The sequence below is a fragment of the Strongylocentrotus purpuratus genome, unplaced genomic scaffold, assembly GCF_000002235.5.
Source record: "Strongylocentrotus purpuratus isolate Spur 01 unplaced genomic scaffold, Spur_5.0 spur5_scaffold_1, whole genome shotgun sequence".
Lineage (NCBI taxonomy): Eukaryota > Metazoa > Echinodermata > Echinoidea > Camarodonta > Strongylocentrotidae > Strongylocentrotus > Strongylocentrotus purpuratus.
In genome coordinates, this window is record NW_022145594.1 from 34,697,028 (window position 1) to 34,724,001 (window position 26,974).

Sequence of the window (26,974 nt, forward strand, 5' to 3'; positions counted from 1 at the left end):
AGCGTAACATTGATGTATCTCACATTTGTGTCTTTGATCAGCGTATATTTCCGGTGTATATAATAATCCCATCCATTTTAAAAGTGAAATTGAATTGTGTATCGAAAAATGATTATGCCATTTTTGTAATGTAATCAAATTTAATGCATATGTCTTTATTATTGTGTGTTGAGTGTCCCATTACAAATTATTCATTTACTAGTTGTGAATAATTTGAATAATTGTATGCTGTATTACAATATTTAGTTCGAATTGCATCCATTTGGTACTGGGCAGGACAATCCATAGAATGTTTGACCTAGCAACAGCTAATGAATGCAATTTGCATTCTGACTATTGAGAAACAGTGATATATAACAGGTGAATGTTATAGCATGTTGCTAGCTGAACTTGTATTATGAATTTAAAAACATTTTGAATATGATCTATTTGATATAAATAGACTAATGTACTATCTTTAAAGCATTTCAGATACTTTTCTCCCCGATTGTAATGATTATCATTATTTCATTCAATGAACTGTACTAATCCAATGAAATTAAACATTCTCAATAGTATGAAAAAGAGTATGTCTTGCAAAATTGGTTGTGTCATATTTATTGTTCAGCTGGAATTTATCTTGCCAAAAGTGAAGTGATGTACATGTACATATATAACGTATCTGTAGTTTGCCATATATATTGTCTATCTTTGTTGTTATATCAACTGTAGCCTTTCATAGCTGTTTGTAGAGTTTCAATTGAAAAGGAAAATTGAACAGATTTTACTCCGAAAAAGAAAGCTGTAGAAAAATTTCACATACACCGCATTAATTTCCCACTTCCACTTACGAGATGAAAAAATGTTTTTAGAAATAGAGGATAAAGTAAGAAAGAGAGGGTGGGGGGGGGGGGGGGAATCACATACGCATTTCCAAACAAATGGTGTATTCTTGCTTTAAAACACTTGTCTGCTTTAGGACCTCGTGCAGTTGTTTCTGTTTTTAGTCTCTTTATACAAAAATATGAATATTTTTAAGATATTTTTTTCTTTCTTGCTATATAGTACATGTATCTTGCCAACATTTATCAGTATTTTTATTCCTTATTTCATGTAGAACAGTGACTTTAATAGCAACATATTTTTTATGTTTTTATCCATGTGTATCTCCTTCTATCTCTAATTCTTGTATCAGACCAAGCAAATGTTTACAGTGATGAATTGTTTTTATACTTTGAATAAAAAAAAGTATATAAGATGTGCTTTGGTTTTGTGCGTTTATGATGGTGACTTTTTTTTAGAGGGCCAAATTTCATTATGTAATACATGTATATGGACTATTTAAAGCGATAGTAAGCAGATGAACTTTTTGCCCTAGCGTACCGTTTATTGCACAGTGCCATCTCATGGTCGACTTGCCCACAGTGCGTAACCTAGTACGTAATTTCCACTTCGCAGAGGACATGATGCGAGAACCAACAGCGCCCCTAGAGAAGCAGCGAGTTGCGGGAGCATACTGCTAGTACAGCTGACCATTTATTATGGCACTAAAGGGGATTTTGCTGTAGAGCTTTTAGTGCAGTATGGCATTAAAGTGTGAAAAGTCTGTATGATTGAAGAAAAACACGATTTACCTCTATGAATCTTACTTTTGTGCTAGAAATATTTTCATTGCAAAAAGCAGAACACAATCTTTAAAGAACTTCATCAACTTTGATTGAAATTATAAGACATACCGGTTACCCAAAACTCTTTAGATGAAACTATTCAATATGCTTGTTCAAGCGGTCAAAAAGATTACTAAAAATACTAAAAAAAGTATACTGAAGAGCACTAAAATCAACAACAATAAACAAGGACTGCACGATTTTGAGAAAGTTAGAGTGAATTTAATGTTAACCAACATACATACCGGTTTATAAGAATTTAATCCAAATACATACTAACCCCTTGAAAAGAATAACAGAATCGGCAAAAACAAGGAATAACTTACAAACAAGTAGCTACATTAAATAAAACAATGGAAAAAGGACTTAATTAAACATATTAATTGCAATAAGTACCCGTGTACTTAACAACTGAACACTGCGAGTGCAGATATGTGTGTATTTGATACAATGTAAATGTTCACTGTATCGTACAAGGAAGTTCTTAAATATAATTATGATACAAAGTGTCGCCAATGTGACAATAAATTGGACCAATAATAAAAATTAAAAAAATTATGAGTGTTTGAAATATGGGATCACTAATTGGTTACTAGAATGTCAAGTAAAGAATGCTCTTCATATAATAGTTAAAAATAGGTGACTTTCACACTTACAATAACGAAACATTATAATAAATAATATAATAATATATCACCTAAAACAGCCACATTATTGGTAGATATAGAAAAACATGTACCCATGTAATACACTTCATGTACATGACCTTTTTCAGCATATATTGCAAATTCCTATAGTAAAACTACTGAATACAAACTAAAAAAAAACAAAACATAAAAGTTGTTCAAGGGTTGTCTGACATAGCAATTGATGGCAACATCTGCACGGTGTGTTCCATACACGGTCATGATTGTCTCTTATACATTGTACAATAATCAACCCAAAATGTAAACGGAGTGTCACAGCGATCTTGAAGAGTAAAATCTATCTTTGTTAAGGCTTGTTCAAATATGGTACAGTAAACCACCACAAAAAAATGCTATTTTTTAAACTTGTAATTAATGGCAACTGCGCACCAAAAGACTAGCGCGTATCCACTGAGCTCTGCTGTGTTTAAGATACAGAAAAGTGATGCGTTTACACTTTACGTCAACAAAACACTGCAGTTTTGCCGCTCCATTCCAAATCTGAACAATCCTTTAGAATTCTCAGAGATATTGAAGATGAGCATGAACATGTATTAGGCACTATATACACGTAAATCCAGAAAAAATTACCATTATTATTATCAAATTTAAATGTATTCTGCTAACTGGTCTTGATTCCCAAAACATTACTTTTGACAGGCAGACGGTCATAACTTACACACACCAAAATAAATAAAATCTGAACCTATGACTTTCCATCTATCTATCTAAAGTATCTAACTCTCCCATAGTTTGAAGGTTGTTAGGGGCGACAATGAAATGGACCTTGAGACACGGGTTATCCATAACTTCCTGTCTTGAGCTGTTCTTGTTAGCTGCTCAAATGACATTCCCGTCCACTGCTTGATGTTATCAGGTCGTGTCCTAGTGAGTCTTCCTCCTACGACTGTACGACTATTGTAATAATAAACTACATTACTTTCACAGCCTACATACATTGTATTCTTTCCAGTCAAATACCTAAATAGTTCGACACCTTTTATAATACGAGGCTAACATCCATTTACAGGCAAAATTTCAGACATACATATTTCAAATTACCCTTTGATACAAGGGTGCAATATATTTCAATGCATTTTGAATTGGTTCTGAAAACTTGTGCTTATATGTAAAGCAATACGTTTATATAAATGTATTTCAAAGGGGGGGGGGGGTGAGTGATATTAAACGTATTAATGACAAAATCCCATGGAATATACATGAACTGTACAAGTTGGAAAAAAAGAAGTATTTTCAGGTGACTGTTTTCATACATTAGTCAATAATATAATAACCAAGGAATGTGCTAATTTCAAGTAACTTTAAACACTGGATTAGATAAAACAAAATAATAATATGTAATTTGTATATATCGCTTAATACAAATGTCTCCAAGCCTAAATAAATAACATGGCCTTTAGAGAACTTTGAATTGCGCATCGCACTCAGCCTCCACGACACGTACATAATATACAAGTTGAGCACATCAGACAAGATGAAAATCACAACTTTCCTGTAAATTTAGGTCACAAAGAATTCCCAAATACTTTTCTTGCTTTTTTTCATTTTCATCTGCAAAATATTGCAACTGCATCTTATTGACTGGCTTTTTTCTTCTTTGGTAATAACATACATGAAAAGAGTTGTAATGGGTACATGAGCATTTGTCTACATCAATAACCCACTTCTTGTGATGGCCAAGATTAAACTAATTTAATCTTTGCGCAGCATAAAACGTATGACCATTCGGTACAATGGTCTGAAAATCAAGACTATTACTTTTGGGCTCTATAGCCCTAAAGTCGATTTGACAACTAAAAGTCGTTATTTTCCCACTTGAAGACATTTTCAAGCCCCACCTTTTTTAGGGAAGTTCTAAATTAGTATTATCTTTCAAATGCAGTTGGAATTTAACTTTTTCATTTTTTTGGCCTGCAAATGGGACATACTACCTTTAATGTATAAATACTCCATTGCTACTGGATGCAAATGCAAATACTTCTTATCTTTCTCTATATATTTGTAGAAATATATACTAATTGTTTTTAACCAAATGTCTATAGGAACATGTAGTACATTGCACTGTCAAAGTGCATGGCAAAACTGGATATTGTGATCTGATGTACTGGAACAATACCCCGATACTTTGTAAACTACACGGCAGTAAAGACTAAGAACGCCCTGAAAATGTATAGTTCTTAACAGGAATTTAAAAAAAACATATATTGTTAATGAATGAACAACAAAAAGAACTGTAACATCAACAAAAGACATCTACATGTATCTCTAAATCCATTGTACACCTATGCCCATGTACATGTGCCAAATTAAAGCTGCCTCTTTTACACGTAAATATTTTGACTGCAGTGGCAAAAGTTACTCTGTAAAAGAAAAATAGAGATTGTATGTACATTGTAGCTAGCTGCTGGTGAGGGAATATAATCAGGTCTGTAAAAGGTGAACCTGAAGAAGCTGCTATACTTAAATCTGTCTCACATTGACAAATATAATCCCTACAATAAACTATAACAATTTGCACAATACATGCATGCACGATAGAAATGCACGATAGGATAGAATAGAGTCACTATGTCACTACAAAACATATCAAGCAGAGTTCATACACAAAAGTTAGTAATTTAGTTCTACTTGTTACAGCTGCAATCCTATATTTGCCTTCCAATATATTTAGATTGTCATGTAACATAACATGTATATTAATTTCTTTCTTGAGGTAAATATAACATACCGGTAATGCCTTTATTAAAATAACTTTTAAACTTGAAAAAAAAAAAAAATCATATCCTGATTATTTTGCAATAGCAATAAATATACCTGTTTTAGAGTCTTTTTTTAATGTCTTAAGTGCTTTATAAATCCAATTAAACATTATTATTATTCAATGCTCAAGTGAGCAAATTCTTATACCCTGTACCAATATATTAATACATGTACAATTATTCCCTAAATAGACAACAGAGCCAAAATATTCATCTTCTTCATTCATTCTGTATACATGTTAACCATGCTTCTGCTATATACATAACACACTTTGACATACTTTCTACAAATGCTGAAATGTATTTAGACAAATACATGTACTTTTTGATGGCTTTCTTTGAGGTTAAATGTTGTATAGCATAATACTAGAAAATGGTAGGCCGCTGTGAAGTTTGTTTTCCTCCTTAAGTGAAATATTAATCAAATGAGAGGCAAAAATAATGTATACGCCTTATACAGCAATATACGTACTATATGTACTATACACAAGAGGATTGTAACACACACACACTATCACTATCTTCAAGCACAGCAGCTAGATTGTTGTGCCGGGAGCCGTCAGAGCGGAAGGTTCCTTGCGCAGGGCAGTGTACGGCCGTGATCGCATTCCTTTCACATATTTATGCTAAAATTCACCACAATCATGGATGGAATATTAAATGATCTCTTATATACATCTTTTGATACATGGAGAATGCAAGACTATAGTTAACGCACTTAAATCCCATGTCCTTTTTGCTACCAAAACTGTACACAAGTTTTAACAGATTCAATCAACACTTAAAAAACATGATCAATGAGGCTAAAAAGTAAGTTTTTTTCAAGCTACTTACAAGGAAAATGTTCAAACTATGATTAACTCACTTTTCTGATAATTTCAATAATAAATAAATCAAGAAAATGGAAAAACAGTCAACCTGTTTATAAAGGCCACTCGAGGGAAACAGGCCACAGGTGGCCTTTCTAGACAGGTTCTAATTTCTTTCTAAAGAGAGACAAAATACTTAGTTGCTATAAACAGGTGGCCTATATAGAGAAGTGACCACTAAGACAGGTTTGAATGTATCCCATATACACTTTAACTGTATATGGAACATACGTGCACCTGTATACATAATATGAAGAGAAGGAGAGCGAGAAGAAAAAAAAACGTAATTGTTGATTTACATAGACTGATTATTTTACATGTCATTAAAAAGTAGAATCTCTTCACAGAACAGAAAAATAGGATTTAACATTTCTTGTCTTAAACATGAATGAACATTGACTATAAACTATTAGAAGTAGAATAATGTACTCGCTACAATCACCTCTATAACGAGTGGTTTGTCGATGCAATGTAGCAAGTTGTTCACCATAACATTTTTTCTTAATTTTTTTTGGTTGAATTTGTATATTTTGCCTGCAGAAAGAATGTGAAGTCTGCTAGAGAAAATCAATCTTGTTCTTCTTATCAAACTCAATTAGAAACCTGAAGGTCAAGATGTTTTTGATCTACCGATTAGGAACCATTTTCTACGCCATTCGCTTTCGGTTGGCTCTGAGTGATGTAATGGAGAAGATCGATTCGTGTCGCGATGCCGAAGATCATTTTCTTCTGGGCCACAGTTTGGCTTGCAGAGTCTGGATGGAAATAGGTAAAAAAATAAATTCAGGATAACTCAGAAGTGGAGTCCATTCCGGCGATATTGAAGTGTACCAATCATCAATTCTACAAGGGGTATGAATAATTTATTTGTTATTAACTGTAAGATGTAAGATCATTTAAATGCATCAAAATTTGAGGGTTCAGTGACACAAACACGTAACTCCATATTTTGCCCAAATGAATTATTTGATATCAAAATGTTCAGAAAAATGTGGGCTTTAAAAGGAAACACAAAGACTTAACTCCACCCAACACCCCATTGAAGTTGATGGCTAGTGAAACAAAGACTTAACTCCTTAAGGCCCAAGTGCTCAGTGACACGTAAACCAATTTTTCTCAATATTGCCAAATGGAGTTACGTCTTTGTGTCACTGACCCTTTAAATTTGTTTACTTGAAGATAACTTACACAGTCTTTGATCCTGAAGGATAAGAACGAAATGATCTTGATCAAAAACTCGGGAGAGATTGCCGAGCGTGGTATCCAGAGTAACCTATCGAAAACAATCAAGAAAATAAAAAGATCAACTTAATGAAAGTCACATTTGAATGGCACTATAATAATACTGAATTTTAAGCACTTTACATTGTAACTATTGTCATCTTGGTTTTTGGATTCAATTGCTAATCCCCACATGATGGTGCACATGCTCTGCTCCCTGGGGAGTATCCTAGCCGAGTGACATTTTACAAGTGCACACATGCCAATCCAACCACATGAAATTTTGCATACTTCCAGACAACTGTTTAACACCTGGGTGGAGAGTGTCAAATGTAGATTAATGTCAAGTCTCAATATCTCATACTTAGTATTGAAAGATTAAGAAAAGAACATACCCAGCAACACAGATCATATATTTATACAATTAAAACAACAAAAACAACAACAACTTATGAAATTAAAAATAAAGCTAAAAACCTAATTAAATGTGCATCTACAGTGTACACATTACTAGATTTGGGTGTCATAAAAGTAGATTTCATTGATATTTTGATATTCAATGCCTAATAGAATCATCATTACATCATTAAAGTCTACTGTAAGGTAATAAAACTGTTATACATTGTTTACGCTGGGGGGGGGGGGGTTTTAGCAGCAAGAGACTCTTGAATATTACAGACAGTCCAAAACGTGATTGAATTATTTTGTCAATTTGTGGCATGAAAATCCTTGTGTTCAAGTTTCTTGCAAATTGAAAATGATTTGATACATTACTTTCATAATAAAGAAATCAGTATTAGTCTTTAAATATACTCACTGTTCGAAATTGTTTGTACAGGCAGTCAGCGACTGGTGTAGAAGGCTTGATTTTAGCAGCTAACAGCTGGGACATGAGACTACCAAGGGTTACGACTCCCTTCACATCACTGTAAAAAATATAATACATTTTTTTTTAAATGACAAAATTAAGTTAACTTTTGAATTCTAATCCAGGAATCTATTTCCAAAATGTATAATAATAATAATGGTGGCTTCTTAGAGAGCACACAAGTCTGTCATGCTGTGAGGCTCCTGGGGCTTAACATTATTACTCTGGTCGTTGCTGGCGGCCAAATACGTAGCGCTCTGGCATATCAGGTACCCATTTACGCTTGGGTTGAAAGTGGCAAAAGTGGATGAGTTGGGTCAGGATTTGGACCCTAAACCCTAGGATTGAGAGTCAAGAAAATGAACCACTGTACTAGGACACCTTCACAGAATAAGTTGTCTACGTTAGTATGGTTGGTTTGTTTGTTTGTTTCACCTGACTGCTAAGAAAGCATGTGCATGCTTATACGTACGCAACCAGGGATCAATGGCTTTAAGTCCTCTCAGAGGGACTTGGTAATGAGGATTAATTAATGCCTCACCAAAAGGCACTAGCGGATCGAATTGGTTTCGAACCCGGGACTTCTCAGTTATAATTCCACTGCTTTACCACTGACCCATCACTCCCAGATCTGCACACCTACAATGTCTTACCCAGATTCTTCTACCACGGGCAGCTGGTCAAATCCATTTTTGTTCATGATGTCGATAGCGTCCTGGCAGCTGACCGTTAGGAGGACGGTCAAGGGGGCGCCCAGCTTCAACATCGATATCGGCTGATTCCACCACCTTCACAAACACACAGAGAAATAGAAGTCAAATATTTTCAAGAATTAAACATTTGAAACTTTCATGTCTAAGGGATTTCATATTCGATATTCCTTCAACTCACCATTACCTATATAATCATCTTCCTCACCCTCAACCTCATTGTCATCATCATGATCATCCGTTTCCGTCTCTTGACGGTGGACAGTCAACCTGTTTGAAACGTCTAGCCCCTCCTACTACCCATTCTCTCCAACCGGTGCTATAGTCCTCTTTAGAACTATAAGCTCAAAGAAAGATTACCAACAGTCCTTTTCAGGACAACACACACACATACTCAAGAAAGAAAGATTACCGACAGTCCTTTTCAGGACTCCCCAATCTTTTCCCCTCCCCCCTCTCTCACATGGTGCAACTGTAAGCCTACTGTATATCTACATCACCATTCAAGTCGATAATTATAAACAGCATCTAAAATATGAGTTGTATGCAGCCCTGCATATCAACAGGAATCAACTTATATTTAGATGTCACCCGACCCTTAATATCATTATTTTTCACACCACTCGAGTACAACACCAGTACAGAGCAGAGTTTCTTACCAATGTTGTGGTGTGTTATCCACATGCTTGTCAATGAATTCCTTCTCAACCATCCAGTCGTCAGACAAGAACTTGGTCCTAAAAGAAAGAAATAAATTAAATAAGGTTTGAAACACCAATAAAACATTTCAAGCTATCTATCAAGGTATATTCTCCTATCTGTCTATCAAGATATCTTCTCCCAGCTGAAAGGTTAATAGCAACATTTTTTTTCTCCACATACCACCCTAGTACACTCTTGCGGTGTCATTTCAATCCATGCCTCAACGTTTTCCTCCCAGTAAGTCCAACTTTGGTTCTGTGCGTGGGGTTTTATGTTACTCTTTATTTTTATTTTTCATGCACCTTATCCAATAACCCATACCATACCATACCAGGTAAATTTGTTTGTAGTTTAATTTATACATTCTAGCTGTACACAAATTACTTTTTAGTACACATTAAAAGTATAGACCAGTTTTGGAAACGCCCCCCTCTCAAAAAATGAAACGGAAGCTCTTATTTACCAATCATGTGAAAGAATATTTTTTACTTATACGTGATCATACAAATTTTGCCAGGAAACCGCTTACTATCTATCCGGACTGGATAGATATGGCGTAGTCCCATCTACATCTTTCTATGTACAGTACTTGTAACTTTACGGAGACTGGGCCAAATTTCTTATCATTTTGATGATTCCAGAACCTTGCAGTACACACCAATACTTATATGCTACATGATCAACCTTTTCTGATCGATTCCACAACGTTTCTTTCACAATGCAATCGCATGACCAAACCTGGTCTATACCTTTAACATGTACTTCATAAGTTTACCGGTAACTTACATGTAATTCCTGACCGAATCCGCTAAGAGCACCACACAAGTCTGGCCTTCTCTTAGGGACTTGGCAGCCTCCAACGCACCGGTCATTGAGCCACCGCTACTACCACCTGTACGAAGACAATTTGGACATTTGAATAATAATAATAATACTCAGTTTTTATATAGCACTTATTAGAATCACTAAGCGCTTCCAAACTTGGAGATTATTACCCCAGATTTAGCTGTGCCGCCATTGCGGCGCTCTAGCATTTCAAAGAATTAATTCGTGCCAGGTACCCATTTATATCACCTGGGTTGAATGTGGCAAATGTAGATCAATGTCTTGCCAAAGGACATTGGCATGATTGACAAGCCTTCATTCAATCTTTTTCATTTGTTATGTGTAAATGAATGGTAACTGTTTGCAACAAAGGTCTCATGGGGGGGGGGGGGGATTCACTGATCTCTGTGTTAGTGTGTTGTAAGATATGACCATCTCCAGTTTTACTATGGAATAACCTTGAACACAATGCGCAGACTATTCCATTCTTGAAAAATGGGGGTGGCAACTTACCACAGAGTAGTCCCTCTTCCTTGATAAGTCTCCTTGACATTACGAAGGACTCTTTGTCACCGACCTTGAGCCACATATCCACGACTGTTCGGTCCAGTACTGTCGGAATGAAGTCGTAACCAGTTCCCTCCACTTCATAGCTTGTGACGTCTGTCTCGTTAAGCTTCTCTGGTTGGGCGAGGATAGAACCCAGAGGATCAACTCCTACAACCTATGAGTAAAAACATCAATCATTAATTTCAGTTTTAATATTCTTTACTCTGTTCAGAGGCAGAGGGGCATCAACTCCAGGAACCCGTTTCACAAATCCTTTTTTCAATGACAAGTGACAAAAATCAGTGACAAATCTGCTGATAACCAATCAGAAGCAAGGATTTCAGTAGCTTATAACAAAAACTGTCATTTGTCACTGATGACAAGTTTTGTGAAAAGGGTCCCTGGTCAATGTTCATGAGGGAACACCCTTCTGGTCCCAACAGACGATATGTTTACAAGCAAAAGAGTAATACCAAACGAAAGAGACTGGAGCGTAACTGTCACATGCACGCTTCAGTATATGGTATAAAAGTGACAGGGATGAGCAAAGCATACACAATATATAGTTGTGATCTATTTTTGTCAAAATAAATAGGTTCTATTCAATAAAATTAGCTTCTTACAAGATTCAATGGAAGTGGCAGAGAGAGATCAAGGGAGATCAAGATTGAGAGAAAGCAGATGATAAAGAACTTGGGATGTTGGGATAGTGGAGTATGGTGGATAGATGAAAAACATGGAGAGGAGAGGAGAGGAGGAGGGGGAGAGGGAGAGAGAGGAAGAGTAAGAGAGAGAGAAAGATAAAGAGAAAAAAAAGGAAAAGAGATAGAAAGAAAAAGAGAAAGAGAAAGAGAAAGAGAAAGGGAAAGAGAGAGAGGAAGTGAAAGAGATAGAGAAAGAGAAAGAGAAAGAGAAAAGAAAGAAAGAGATGAAGAGAAAAAGAAAGAGAAAGAAAGAGAAAGGGAAAGAAGGAAAGAGAAAGAGAACGAGAAAGAGAAAGAAAAAAAGAAAGAGAAAGAGGAAGAGAAAGAGGAAGAGGAAGAGGAAGAGAAAGAGGAAGATGAAGAGGAAAAGAATGAAGAGAAAAAGAAAGAGGAAGAGAAAGGGAATGCTTGAAGGGAATGAGAGAGTGGCACCGAGGTATCATAAAGAAATACTTTATTAGATTTATACCTTTATATGAGGGTTGAGTTCCTTGAGCTTCCTGCCGATTCCAGTCACAGTACCTCCTGTTCCAGCTCCACAAACAACCATGTCAACCTTGCCTGTAGGTATAATAACACAAGAGGGCAGCAAATAAGACAATTGCAAATCAATGGTGATATAAATAGAGGAAAGGGTTCTACATCACATACTCCAGTGACAATTGCTACTTGGTTGATTTCCGACACTAAACAAATTCCTAGCTCATTGTATATATGCGCAAGCCTATTGTTGCGCACAATTGAGATTCATTAGAACGTTAAAAAACAACCTTACTTGTTTGTATAAGAACACAAGAGAGCAGCAAATAAGATGATTGTGAATCAATGGTGATTCAAATAGAGTAAAGAGTTCTACAAGAAGTACTCCAGTGACAATTGCTACTTGGTTGATTTCAGACACTAACCAAATTCCTAGCTTGGTGTATATGCGCAAGCCTTTTGTTGTGCGCAATTAAGATTTAATAAAACTTAAAAAACAACGCCAGTATTTTTGCAGTATGCTACCGTGCCATATCTCAACAAGCTGAAATAATTTGAGAGAAAAGGGGAAAGCAGCGATTGATGGAGGAAGAAAAAAAAATGAATGAAAATAAAACAAACCATACCATTGCACTGTTCCCAAATCTCTGTTGCCGTATTGTCGTAATGTGCCAACGGATTGCCTGCATTCCTGTACTGATCTAGAATCACGGAGTTGGGGATCTCGCGATTCAGACGCTGCGCCACGCTGATGTGAGATTCCGGAGCATCAAACCTTGCAGACGTCGGGGTTCTGACGATCTCGGCTCCCAGGGCGCGGAGGGTGTCGACCTTCTCATTGGACATCTTTTCCGGCATGACGATGATGCAACGGTACCCCTTCACCGCAGCTACCAGGGCTAGACCAATCCCTATATCGCAAAAATAGAAGTTAAAAATATATATAAGCACAAAAGGAGAAAAAATGCAGTCTCTTCTCTCTCACTTATTTTCAGTCTGTCAGCATGAGAGTCACCCATTCTTTAATTTTCTGTCATCTTTAATACATCTGTGTTCCATAATGTTAAATGCGTGAAGTTCCCCAAAGCTGTCTATTACTCTCTTCAGTCTTGACCATTTCAATCCCTTTTCTTTTCTCTCTCTCTTTATATATATACATATATCTCTCTATCCCCCTTCCCCCTCCCTCCCCCCCCCCCCTTCTCTCTCTCTCACACACACACTTTCCCCTTCTGTATATATCTCCAACCCCCTCCTTCTCCTCTGTGTCCATCTATACATGTATGTCTGTCTGTGTCCTCTTCTCTCTCTCTCTCCCTCTCTCACCTGTATTTCCCGACGTTGGTTCAATCAGTGTATATCCGGGTTTCAGTGTTCCATCTTTCTCTGCATCTTCCACCATCTTCAACGCAATGCGATCCTTGACACTTCCACCGGCATTGAAGTATTCACACTTAGCCACTGAACAAAACAAGAAGAAGAAGAAGGAAAAAGAGGAATCTATGAAACGTGTACGTGATATTGAGGTGAATACATGAAAATATGCTAGTAAAAATAAAAAATGTTTGACAATTGAAAATTGTAAATGATGACAATTTTAAGAGCAAGAAACTTTCACAAGTTGCAAACTTTCTGTGTTGTGTTAGTTGTATTTCAACCATGCTTAAAGGGGCAAAAGATGTTATGCGCTACACCACAGAACTTTCTGGCTTTACAAACACACACTTGATTTCTTTTTACAAGTTATGTAAGTAAAGAATTTTATCATGCACATGGACCCCAGTCAGACTTGGGTTCTGTGTGTGCAAATAATTGCACTGACCATTTTACTCACAAGTCGCTTATATTTTAAATTCAGGGGATTGGGTAAATTTGCCTCAGATTCTAAAAAAAATCCTGGATTTAGCTCATGCTGCAACAGGCGCGTAGCCAGGGGGGGCGGTGGGGGCAGTCGCCCCCCCAAAAAAACGCCGGCCAAAAAAAAAAAAGAGAGAGAAAGAGAAGGAAAAAAAAGAAAGAGGACGTAGGAAGAAAAAGGGAAAAGGAGTCGAGAACGGTACAATGAAACGTCAAAGCTTCGCGCGAGAGGGGGGGGGGAACAGAATTCAGACAAGGATAAAGAGTCGAGAAAGGTACAACGAATCGTCTTCTTTCTCTAATAATTTAATAAAACGTCAAAGCTCCGCGTGAGAGAGGGGAGGGACTGAATACAGATAAGGATTAAGAGTCGAGAGAGGTACAACGAATCGTCTTCTTTCTCTAATAATTTAATGAAACGTCAAAGCTTCGCGCGAGAGAGGGGAGGGACTGAATTCAGACAAGGATTATGAGTCGAGAAAGGTACAACGAATCGTCTTCTTTCAAAGCTTCCGAGCTTCGGGCGGGAGGGGGGAAACTCCCCCCTCCCTGCACCCACCCCCCTAGTGATTCGCACGCTTCGCATGCTCACTACCGCCCCCCCTAAAATGAAATCCTGGCTACGCGCTTGTGCTGCAATGATAATTATAAGCCTTTAAGTCAGTCAGGAACCCCATGGCTTTTACAAGCCGATCGCCTGTCTGATTATCAAGATATTTATGATTGGAAATCAAAATCAAATTTTGTGTTTTCCTAACGGTTTTCATAACACTACAGTCTAATGGGGAACATGAGTATAGTAAAACTGGTCACTCAAAGATTTTTACTTTTTTGAGGCACTGTTTGATCATTTTAAAGCCTAATTTTTTTTAGGGCTTCAATATTACACCATTATCACAGACACTGATAATATGTAGGGCCATGTATCTCAGATTTAAAGGGATCGTTTAACAATGTTAAATCTGATATACACGGTCCTTCATGTTACAAGTGTCTGTGATATGGTGTAATATTGAAGCCCCAAACAAATCACGCTTCAAAATGATCAAGAAGTGCCTCAAAAAAGTAAAAATCTTTGAGTGACCGGTTTTACCATACTCGTTTTCCCCAATAGACTGTAGTGTTATGAAAACAGTTCAGCGAACGGTTTTCAAAATTTGTAATTCCAATCATTAATATCTTGATAATCAGACAGGCGATCGGCTTGTAAAAGTCATGGGGTTCCTGACTGACCCAAAGGTTTATAATTATCATTGCAGCATGAGCTAAATCAAGGATTATTTCTAAAGGATCTAAGACAAAGTTACCGGATCCCTTTAACATTGTTAAATGATGCCTTTAAGAGTGTATTTAACCTTGTAATATCTCTGTAACATTCTATGTACCACAAAAGAAATCTGCCTTTATTACATTTATCACGGGATGGAGGTACTGTACATGTACATGTATAACAAAAGCCTACAGATTATTTAGATTTAAGTGTTTCCAGGGCCAGATTAATCCATACTTGTGTCAAAAGGGTTGTCATGATACAGGTCATTTAGCAAAGCCCATGTTTTGCACAAAAGCAACCCTTCCATCAAATTGGGGTCCCTGTTTTGTGAAAAGATTGTAAGAGTGGCAAATGAGGCATAGAACGATTAAGAAGAGAGAATTAGACCTCGGCTGTGATTTTTATTTGAAGTCTATTTGGCTGTGTGGCTGAAGTATTACAAGCAACATACATGTAATAAAATTACAATAATATCCTATATTATATAGCATATACATGTATCTGTCCCGCCCTGTGCAGTGTGTGTGCACTCTAATACAGAGAAGGAAATTATTTCTAAGAAAAAAACATTTTAAAACTTGTCAACAGAATCATAATTTTTGATATATTCTAGCAATTTATTCCAAAGCCCTGCTGATGCAACCCATGAAGAGCATGACCCATAGAACTTTATATTTATTTGAGAGACATGTAAGGAGAGACTCAGCAAAATATATGTATTGGGTATTAAAGTACTGTAGTTCAGTCAAATACGTAGGAGCCAATCCTTCCAGACACTTCAAGGTTCAGACAAGGATGACTTGATTCCAGCACAAACAGGTATTACTTATTAGTGTAATCTCTTAGAATAAACATGTAGTTATACAGTAGGCTTACATCACCATGCAAGCCGACACTTACAAGCAGCATCTAAACGTGTAATTGTCATGTATTAAAGAGAGATGGACTCCTTTGATACATAGGAGCCTGTCTTTTCAGACACTTCAAGCCTTCAAGGTTCACATAAGGATAACTTAATTCCAGCACAAACAGATACCTGGTAACCAGTGTAATCTCTTTAATAAACACGTTGTCAGCATGTATTAATTTAATAGAGAGATGGGTTCCTTTGAATGGGATCTCCTGACAAGCCAAGTAGCAGAAGTTAATAAAGGGGATGATCGAGAGTAAGTACAGTCAAACCTGCTTTAGTGACCACCTGTCTACAAAGACTACATTTATTGTTCCCTTGAAAATGGTTTCTCATTGAAACATGTACCAAAGGAACCTGTCTACAAAGACCACTGGTTTCCCTTGGGTGGTCACTATAGACAGGTTTGACTGTATTTTTTCAGACTTTTGTTATCCCTCCACTTCATTTGATATTATACAGGTATCATTGTACACTTTTATTTCACGTTTTGTGCATTAAAAATAAATTCAATTCACTTCAATTCAATTCAATGTGTTCATTCATAGTATTTATCAACTACCAGTGCATGTCTGTGTGTTTGCATGACTTGGCACATTGTTAATGTGTGTACACAACTATACAGTACACAGTTCACAGTTACACACGCTTGGTAAACAGCTCTGTCATTCAGATGACTGTGAATCTTGACATAAGAGTTAGTCATAACATTGCACAATAAAGACATTCTTAACAAGATAAATAATAGTTTTGCTTTAGTGATAGGCGGATGGTCTAATAACTCTAATTTCAAATGTCAGGATTCTAGATTCTTCTTACATGTAGAAACTTGGTGACAATCCTCACAATTAACTGTCAAGTAAACAAAACCAGATGAATTGTTGTTGTTAAATCTACAAGTAATCTGTAGTTCAAACTGTTGCTGTGTAAAATGAAAGAGCGAAGCCAAGCACCAAGCATATATACTGTATGCGTGCAGCTGCATCGCTGACGGCTGACCCCATCTGAAAATGGTGTCACTCTTCTCCCTCTTGCAGACACTTAATTCTTAATTAATGTCCCACCAGGAACCAAAATTCAAGGATTCTCCCCTCATGCGCCATGCAGAGAAGAATAGAATCTAGATCTGCACCTGTTAAACAATCCCCCTCCCCCTCTTGAGTCACTGGCTGAAGCCTGGTTATCAAATTGCAGACCCCCCCCCCCCCCCCCTCTCCGCTCCCCTCTTCTTTTTCCCTACATTAAACATGTCCTTCCGTTAATAATGGGTGTTAATTTGCTACAAAGGCATGATTGGGGTAAAGAGTAAGTACATGGGGTGTCCTTTAAAGCCTGTCTGTACTAGTTTGGCCAGGAGGGATTTAACCTCCCTGCAAGGTCACTGGCAGGTAGTTTTATCTCATCAAATCAGCTGATGATGATGATGATTCACAGCATTTGTATGATCTGTTTATAAAAACATTCAAAGGCGCGATCAAATCAGCTCTCAGTTAACATAAGAAAAAGGGGATCATGGGGGACCAACAGGCACCGCTAAGGCATGGTTTGCTATTCAAAGAGGATGCAAGTAGCTACAAGTAGTGCAGTCCTGCTTTAAAGGGTGTTGCAAGGATTTGTACAGTGAAAATCTCAAAACTTGTAAAAGGATCCAAATGTTGTTTAAAAAAGTATGGTTGCTGAAATATTCATCATTAGCAAAATAACAGTTTATTTTCTTTTTTTAAATTTGAATTTTTCTACTGGTAAAACTTAAAGAAAACTTTAATAGTAATAAGATACTAATAGCCAGTTTACACTATAAGAAATACATGTCATATGACACTTGTTAATAAAGAATAATTGTACAGCATACAAAGAAGCATAACATAATGATTAATCTAAGGTCAGTTGACATAAGTGTCAGCTTTGATGACAGCTGGTCAATTGTCAGTGCACACTCAGGATAAGACAGGGCTGCATATTTATACAGTTTTTGTACAAAACATATTCAGACGAGAAGAACAGTATCCCGATTCTTAATTGAGTTGGAATTTGAAACGATATTCAAACCACATTCTGCTATGATAAAACGTTTCATTGAAATACAATATTCAAACTAGAAAAAATGTAAACACTTACCATACATGCAGCTACATGTACATGTACACTGTATAATAAAAGTTTCCCTACAGCCATGTAATGATTTTTGGTATTAAGTTTTCAAATGAAACGATGTTCAAGCATAAGTTTTTGTTATACGTTTCATTAAAAAATACAACATCCAGGCTAGAAAATGTTTAATACTTACCATACATTGTACATGAAGCTATAACGTATCTCTACAGCCATGTAATGAATATTGGTATTGAGTTGTCATATATAACGATGCGCCAAGTTTCAAACATGTATTTTGTTATATACAACGTTTCATTAAAAAATACAACATCCAGGCTAGAAAATGTTTAATACTTACATGTACCATACATTGTACATGAAGCTATAACGTATCTCTACAGCCATGTAATGAATATTGGTATTGAGTTTTCATATATAACGATGCGCCAAGTTTCAAACATGTATTTTGTTATATACAACGTTTCATTAAAAAATACAACATCCAGGCTAGAAAATGTTTAATACTTACCATACATGTACAACATTTCCATACATGTGATGAATTCATAGAAGAAGAAGATAATGTTATATACGCTACCGTATATGCAAGAACGTAAAGAAATCTTTGGAATAAATTATTAATGCTTACATATTTGGCACTTGAGACCGGTCCCTTTGGTGACGTTGTTGATGCGGATGAGGGGCGTGTTTCCGATCATCTTCAAGATGGTAGGTTGCGCCCTCTCTCGAACCTTGTTACCCTCACTGAAAAAGAAATTTGAAAAATATGTTTACAGAAAAATCATTGAATTTTCGTTTTAATAGAAATAATTTCCTCTTGCTTGTTTTATCATTTGGCCCCTCCATAGGGCCATGTGTTCATATATTCCGAACCTGATTTCCCTCACTGCAACAGACATTTAAAATTATATACAGAATTGTTTTTCTTTTTCTTTTAAAAAATAATTTCTTCTACTGGTACTTCCTTTTTTATCATTTGGACTCTTCATAGGGCCATCCGTCCATATAATCCTGTACCATTTTGCTGTTCGCCATGTTATAATTTATACAGGTTTTCTTTTTTTTTAGATTGTTAAATCAAATTAAATCAAATCAAATCAGGTTTCTCTTTTGAAGAAGCCTGTTTGATGAGGAAACATGTTCTATCAGTTTTGATCATGTAATCAAATCACTCTAAACAAAAGAACACATGGAGAGAAAAAACCATAAAGATTACTATCATTTTCCCTTTGAATGAAGTCATTATATCCAATGATTCAACCCTTTCAGATCTGTGGCTTCTGATTACGTAATCATATTAAATCTTTGATGGTGTACTCAAAGAAAATGCCCTCATCCTAATTTGTTTTCCCGCTTGACATGCAAGGTTTCATGTTAACATGTAACCTAGAAGACGTGACCCTCTTTAGAGACAAGTAATTAATATCTATCACCAACAAACTTTAATTACACATGGCATAAACATTAGTGCGTGTGTAATTGAATATGCATATCAAAGGGAAGAATCTTTGGCCGTGTCAATTCTCTGCATACCGGTACATTGTTTTATACATGTATGGATGTACACAAACAACACAGTTTTTTAGTGGTATACCGTAAACAAATTGTTTATTTATTATTATTTTTAATTTCAAACATCAATTTGTTAAGTGATTTTTTCTCTCTTTGTATCATCTTGTACATGTACATGTATTTGCAATTTTAAGAATAATTTTTGGTTTTAATAAATGATGGTGAAAAAGAATATCTAAGTAAGTCTGGGGAATGAGACTACATACAGACTGTATTCACGAAACTCTTTTTGCGCGGATAACTGACACAGCTGCAGATTTTTGCCTGCGATACTGCAAAAAACTAGTTACAGTAACATGCAAAATGTGCACCATCTCCACTCCCTGGGAGTTTTCCTACCATATGGTCACTATGAGGGCACATGGTATTACTATTAACACTTTTGTCATCCTACCAGGTCCCTATTTCTCTCATGGGTATGGAGTGGCAAATGAAGATTAATGCCTTGCCAAGGGACATTAGAGATGTGTCAGGGATTGAACTTGTGACCTTTGCATTTCAGGTCAAGTGCCTAAACCGCTCGACTATGACACTTCTAGGACTGACGACATACAGTACAGGCCAATTGACTGGAAACCCACAAGAACGAAAGTATGAGATGCCTGTGGCTAATTGCCCCCGGCCTTGTTCTGAATTATTTTGAAAACTAAGAATAATGAAGATGAGCCTTTCTATGAGAGATATACAGTACATGACGTACATGTAAATTCAAACAATTAACCAATGTACAGTATGTGTTACATGATACATCCCTATTTTGTCAAAGTCTGACCTCATAGAAACCCAATTTTACCATCAAACACAAAGAAATAATTCTTACAATATCTCAGTCAGCGTGTGCAAATAAACGTCAGTTTACTCAGGAGTGGGCAGGGCTCTTTAAACACACATTTTATTGTCATTTCATTCTCTGCAATCAGTCTTCATATATTTGCTTTTTGATAGCCAGTGCAAATACTATTGAGATTGAGCAATAAATTTACAGACTGTCATGTGCAATAAATGCTGTGACACACTGATAAGATGAAGAGTGGCAGTTTCCAAGTACTTTTCTATTAACCAATAATGATAATGATTTACAACTCTGAACAAATATATTGGCACATCATCATCATCATCAATTCATCATCATGACTAGTAATATTCTACTAAAATTTAAACAGAACAGAAGAGAGTGTGCAAGAGGAAGTAAGACAGCAGTGAGTAAAAATTGAGAGAACTATCTAGTTGGTAGTACAGGAAACAGTTTGGTGATTAATTTTATGATTCATATGTATCACACATATTGCTCAGACAGCTTCAGTTCAAAACCCTACACAAATTCATTGCTTAACCGATTACCAGGATTTGGGGGGCTGAACTCAAACAAAGGTTGTTGACATTGCACTGTTTATAAACATCCTGTAATAAGATTAAGTACCAGTACATGTGAAGTGTACATGTACTGTACATGTAGATAAATAGAAGCCCTTTTAATCATATGTTTAGCTCTTACAGTGTAAATGACTTATTAACAATCAAGTTAGGATTTTTGCCTTAAGACTATCCAAGGAAGATATGAGTTCCCTGCATATTTAGAGATTTTATTTGATATATTCCAAGTAGTGTCGCATAAATATACTGCAACTATTATCTATATGAATGGTTTTATGCCAACCAGAAAAAACATTTGTACTGTATATTTCGCTTTGCGCAAAAGTACCAGGAATCCAGGATGACTGTGCAAGTTTAAAACCACATCTCATTGTTTGTCAATAAGAACCTGGATGACCGTGCAGACCGAAATATATCTCATGGTTGGTGGGTGCATGGATGCAGAAAACAGTGAATACCGGTACATGTTTGTTTTGTTGAAGAAACTGATATTCATGATGGGGTTTTTTCCTCTTAATTCTTGTCTTGGCATGCCATTAATGAAAATGGATGAAGTCATTTAAAGAGATTTCTGTATTGTGGGTTTTTTAAATATGAATATATTATTGACTTAAAAGTGTGTCACATTGGTTACGAAAGACAAGAGGAATTATTTGACCTTCTGTTGTCAGTCATAAAACCTGGATGTCTCTAACATGTTGAAGGGGATACTTGAAACTGATATGAATGATTCAAGTTGAATCATGTACACATGCATTAATGAATTCTTTAATTTGTTCTTCCAGATTGAATAAACATACATGTAGACTATGGTCTCTGTATAGGATTCCAAGCGGAATATGCTGGCTGCATTTATCTTTCCTTTGACAGTGATCTATCGATTCAATTTCTTGGCAGGATTTCAAGTGTAACATGGAAACTGACACCCTTACTACAAAAATGTTATAACATACATGTACATACATGTACTGTACATGTCACTATGAACATGGCGGACAAAGAAAGCGGACAAAATATACAGTTCCTCACTCTACCCTCAACAATTGCTGTGGTAGACAAAGAAACATCCCTTCACTGCTATAATGTAAAATTGTGTAGAACAGGGGGGTGTCACATGCATATTCACCTGTTCTACAAGTTTTTACATAATAGCAGTGAAGGGATGTTCCTTTGTCTACCACAGCAATTGTTGGAAGGTAGAATGAGGAACTGTATATTTTGTCCACTTTCTTTGTCCGTCATATTCATAGTGTGTACATATAGATACTAGGTTTAGTAACAAAGTTGAGTCCATGTACACCACTGCACACCATCTACATGTACATGTACATCAGTACGAGAATACATCCAAAAGTGGCCTGTACTTAAATAGCGAAGAGGAAGCAGAAACGTATATTCAAACTAAAAACTATTCCCCTGCGTACCGTCTACTCAGGCCTCAGTGTGATTCCAACTACAGTGAAACCTGTCTATTAAGACTACGAGGGGAGACAAGAAAAGTGGTCTTTATAGGCAGGTGGTTTTTAAGTACTGGTTCCCAAAAAGAACATGTTTTAATGAGAAACCATTTTCAAGGGAAACAAAAAATGTGGTCTTTGTAGACAGGTGGTCACTAAAGCAGGTTTGACTTTTGAACTGCGTATATCTATTTGATTCTGTTTATACTAACCTTTTATCATGACTGTGAGGGCTCTTCCCTTTCTCCATCCCAAGATGCCATGTGCAGCGGGAGGGAAGGTCAGGGGCGATCCAATGCTTGTCAACCCCTCCATTCTGTGGTGTGGTTGCCATGGTTAAAAGCCTTTATTTTCTTCTCTACTATTTAAGTTTCACGAACAGCTAGCGTACCGGTTCAATACCTGAAGAAAAAAAAAACACAGAGTATGAATGAACAAGGGTGTTATATGGCATATTAGTGGAAGTTACGTCTGTGAAGTCCGAGTGTGATGGTTGGTCTGGCTGGCCTTCTTAGGGCTTGGTAATAATATTAAATATGAAAATATTAAACATCAGTATTAAGCGCCTAATAAATGTTATGTATTATTATTATTATTATTATTAATATATCGCCAAGCCTACATGAAGTGTGATGTAAACAAAACCTCAAATGTGTATATTATCACCTATTCCTGCAACACCAAACCTTGCACGAATCTAACAAAAATTGTGGAAATCTGTTTAATAAAGGATTAAAGGATTAATATGAGTGATTAATAGGACTTTGCTTTACCTTCCACATGTTTCTGATGACAATGTGAACAGTAACAGTGACATGCGATTTACATGAAAAACTCTGACCTCTGACCTCCAGCCTGGCCTCTCGGCTCAGCTCAGCTCACACTCAGTCACTGCACTAGACCCTAGTACTAGTTACCGTAGTACGATGTTGGTTCTGCGGCTATGCGAAAATGCATGTTTTTTATGTTGCCAACTTGATATTTACTAGGTCTATACAACACTGAGGGAGTTCGTAATCAATGTCAGCATAGACATAGGTCTAGTCAGCCAGAAAATAACCGTCTGGTATGGGGAATTATTTAATAAAAAGTGACATCAATTTTACAAATACAACATACAAGTGTCAACTGCTAAATTCAAGTCCAATCATTCATTATTTTCATTCTCACAAATCACAGCAAAATAAGTAAGGTTGGTGTCTGGCCCTTATCACTGTTTTCGTGCAGTCTGGCAGAGACTGAGTGCACAAATAACATTCAATTCATGAGTATTTGTGATCTAAAAATATAACTCTCCCTCAAAACTCAATCATGCCTCAATATTGTTTAAATGGACCGTTTAAATACCGCATGCCAGGTGCCCACACACACAACTCACAGCTGCACAGCATGAGCAGTTCACAAAACACACATCCATCCACAAATATTCGGGTATGAAGTAGGCAGATGTAGACGACAGATTGACAAATGAGACAAATATACGAACCTTCGTGAACAGGAGATTACAATGAAATCCCAAAGGCAGCTAGACGTATCGGGTATCTCTCACAAATTAAGTTAATTTGAGATTTATTTACGATGACGCAATGCACTTCCCTTCTTCAGATCAGCTGGATTCCGTATTCGTCGCAAGTGAATGCGCTATGCGCTAGCTATGTGTACGTGTGCGTACTACGTGTGTATCGTGTATCGTGATGATCACGTGTACGTGTTGGCTATACTAAATTAAATGCTTGTTTCTCGTTGCGACTCTGCCGGAAAAGATAGGCTTACAATATATGCGCTCACAATGATCCCCACCCCACCCCCAAAACGGAAGAAGAAGCTAGAGGAAGAATTCGAAGAAAAGAAGAAGAAAAACGAGATGGATCAAAATGAGAAGAACTTTGGAGGAAAAGAAGAAGTTATTCAGAAGAAGGAAAGGGTCGAGTAGGGAGGTGAGACCTTCTGCAGAAAGAGAGAGCCTAGCCTGGGGTGGAATTAGTGAGCACTAATTTTTGTTTCTTGTTCATTTTGCCCCCCGAAATTTGCAAAAATTTGCATACCAATTTCGGCCAGAAATCCCCCCCGGGGCACTACATAAAAAAAATCACGTTAATTGCCCCCGAATTTTTGTTTTGTTTTGTTTTTGTTGAGGGGCCAACGGGAGGACCGCTAACCCTCCTCCCCTAGATCCGCCCCTGAGTTAACCTCACTCAGGACTCAGATCCACTCATATCACTTCACTCACAATGTCGGAAAAATCCACTGGTTCCGGTTGTGCACAACGCGAACGCGACAAGAAACAAACGGATGAAATACTATGGCTTATGTCATGGGCTCGCTACTTTGTGATCGCTGATTGGTGGATGTATGGGGGTGTGAGCTGGGCCGAGACGGGGCGAGTCGTGGGATCATTCAATGAGGAATTTCATGCACGGGTTCAAAGTTCTTGGGGTTTATTTATAAGCAATAAAATCATAGTAAAATTTGTTTATGACACGCTAGGCAGAATGAAATAGAGAGAAACGGTAAATAATGATGCAGGTTTTCGCCATGCGTACAATTGTCTCTTCTTTTTTTTACCCCAATTTATGAAATTATTTTGACAATGATTTATTCCTAATAGATATAGATAATAGTATACATTCTCAGATTTTATTGAATAATAATTTGCCAGCGTTTGTTTTGCGTGACTGCTAAAGCATGTGTATGCTAATATGCGCAGGCGCGCCGGAAGCAGTAGGGGATTGGGGAGGGGGGGGGGGGGCAAACATTCCAGGGGGCTCACCTTCCAGGGGCAGTGGCGTAATGAGCAAAAACGTTTGGAAGGGGGGGGCACAAAAAAAATCTGCATCACCACTATTCTTACACGGTACATGCAGGCCCCGCGGAACGTTTTTCAAAGTAGAGTATTAACGATCAGGTAGAGCGTAAATTGGCGTGGGGTCCAAGGGCTTGAGCCCCGGCAGGGAGTCAAGGGGCTGAGCCCCGGAAGCTCAGGATTTTTAGGCATTAATTACGGTCAGATAAGCATATTTAGATACCTTATTTGTGACACTGGCAGGTCACTAATTGGCGAGGAGTCCAGGGGTAGAGCCCCCGGAAGCTCGTAGGTTTTTAGATATTTAACTACGGTCAGATGAGCATCCAAGGGCCCGCCTTAGGGCCCTTGGTGGGGTCCAGGGGGCAGAGCCCCCGGAAGCTCTGCGGATTTAGGCATTTTATTACGGTCAGATAATCATATTTTGATAACTCATTTGTGTCATTGGCAGGTCACTTATTTTTTCTCTCTCTCTTTCTTTCTTTTTCTCTGTAACATACTTTTTCAAAAAAGTGAGGGGGGGGGGGGGCTCGAGCCCCCGAGCCCAGCCGTTCTGCAGACCCTGATATGAAGGCTTTTAAATAAGCATATTTTTCGTCTGACTGCCAATCTGGGAATTTCTAATTTTCCAACAAACAAATAAAAAGGTATGACTTAAAAAAAAAATTGAGAAAAAATACCGGAAAATCATGTCATTTCAGCAACATTTGTAAATCACTGGTATCGAATAAGAAATACCCCCCCCCCCTTCAATACGCAAGCGTTCAGGGGCTCATGTCTTCTCACCCCTATACAAAAAACACACACGCTTTCCCAACCTCTCACAATATTTCCACGATATGCGCGTATCGCTATTATAAAAACCTCCATTGATAATAGGTGGAATGTTTAGGAAATTTAAGTCCTGTAATCTTTCTTTTCTTTTAATGGAATTTAATATGTGATTTAATTCAGGTTTTTATTATTGTTATGTTCTTTTGGGTTAAAAATTCAAATCATCTTTACTCCTTTACTGCTTTTCTTCTTTTCTTTTTTGGAGGGGGGGGGGCGTTTTTTTTTTTTTTTTTTTTTTTTTTTTTTTTTTTTGGGGGGGGGGCAAAAATGTGCCCACCTGCCCCCCCCCCCCCACTTCCGGCGCCTATGCTTATATGCTTATCAACTAGGGGACCTACGCCCTTAAGTCATAAATGACATTAATGAGTATTAATGCCCCACAAAAGGGCACTAATATAGCACATCGACACGGTTTTGATCCTGGGGCCTCACAATCAAGGGGCCATTGCTTTGCCACTGAACCATGACTGTACGCATCGGGGGCTAGGGTAGGGGGCAGTTCCCACAAATAAAACAAAAACAAAGAAAATGCAATAAATTATCAATAATTCATTGCATTTTACCCCGGTCCCCAACATAGAAAAATCCTCTGTACGGCCATGCATTATGGCTCAAGGCATGGGCACATAGAATTTTTTTTCTGGTGGGGATCGGGGGGAATTCAGTGTACTTGGCCTTTTATCATTATTCATTAGTTTATTGAGTTAAATTGTTTTGAATTTAGGGTTAGGCAGTGGCG

General features: G+C 37.1%; 1 protein-coding gene across 1 annotated transcript; it reads right to left on the reverse strand.

The window, feature by feature from the left end:
• Positions 1 to 6,580: 6,580 nt before the first annotated feature.
• On the reverse strand, positions 6,581 to 24,227 carry LOC105443556 (cystathionine beta-synthase-like). Its single transcript, XM_030978130.1, has 13 exons — positions 24,085 to 24,227; positions 22,811 to 23,000; positions 18,824 to 18,939; positions 13,367 to 13,501; positions 12,667 to 12,951; positions 12,030 to 12,121; positions 10,821 to 11,031; positions 10,269 to 10,374; positions 9,440 to 9,517; positions 8,724 to 8,858; positions 8,020 to 8,128; positions 7,170 to 7,254; positions 6,581 to 6,736 (listed from the first exon to the last, which is right to left on the reverse strand). The coding sequence occupies exons 2-13, from the start codon at positions 22,930 to 22,932 to the stop codon at positions 6,615 to 6,617; spliced, it is 1,596 nt and encodes a 531-aa protein (XP_030833990.1). The 5' UTR covers positions 22,933 to 23,000; positions 24,085 to 24,227; the 3' UTR covers positions 6,581 to 6,614.
• Between the last annotated feature and the right edge of the window lie 2,747 nt (positions 24,228 to 26,974).

Bases quoted from the DNA above. Each gene is read 5' to 3' on its own strand.
- LOC105443556 (XM_030978130.1), bottom strand. From the start codon at position 22,932: ATGGCAACCACACCACAGAATGGAGGGGTTGACAAGCATTGGATCGCC. The intron at 18,940-22,810 runs GTTAGTATAAAC...TTTCTTTTTCAG, and splicing joins CCTCACAGTCATGATAAAAG to TGAGGGTAACAAGGTTCGAG. The intron at 9,518-10,268 runs GTAAGTTACCGG...TCTTTCTTTTAG, and splicing joins GATTCGGTCAGGAATTACAT to GACCAAGTTCTTGTCTGACG.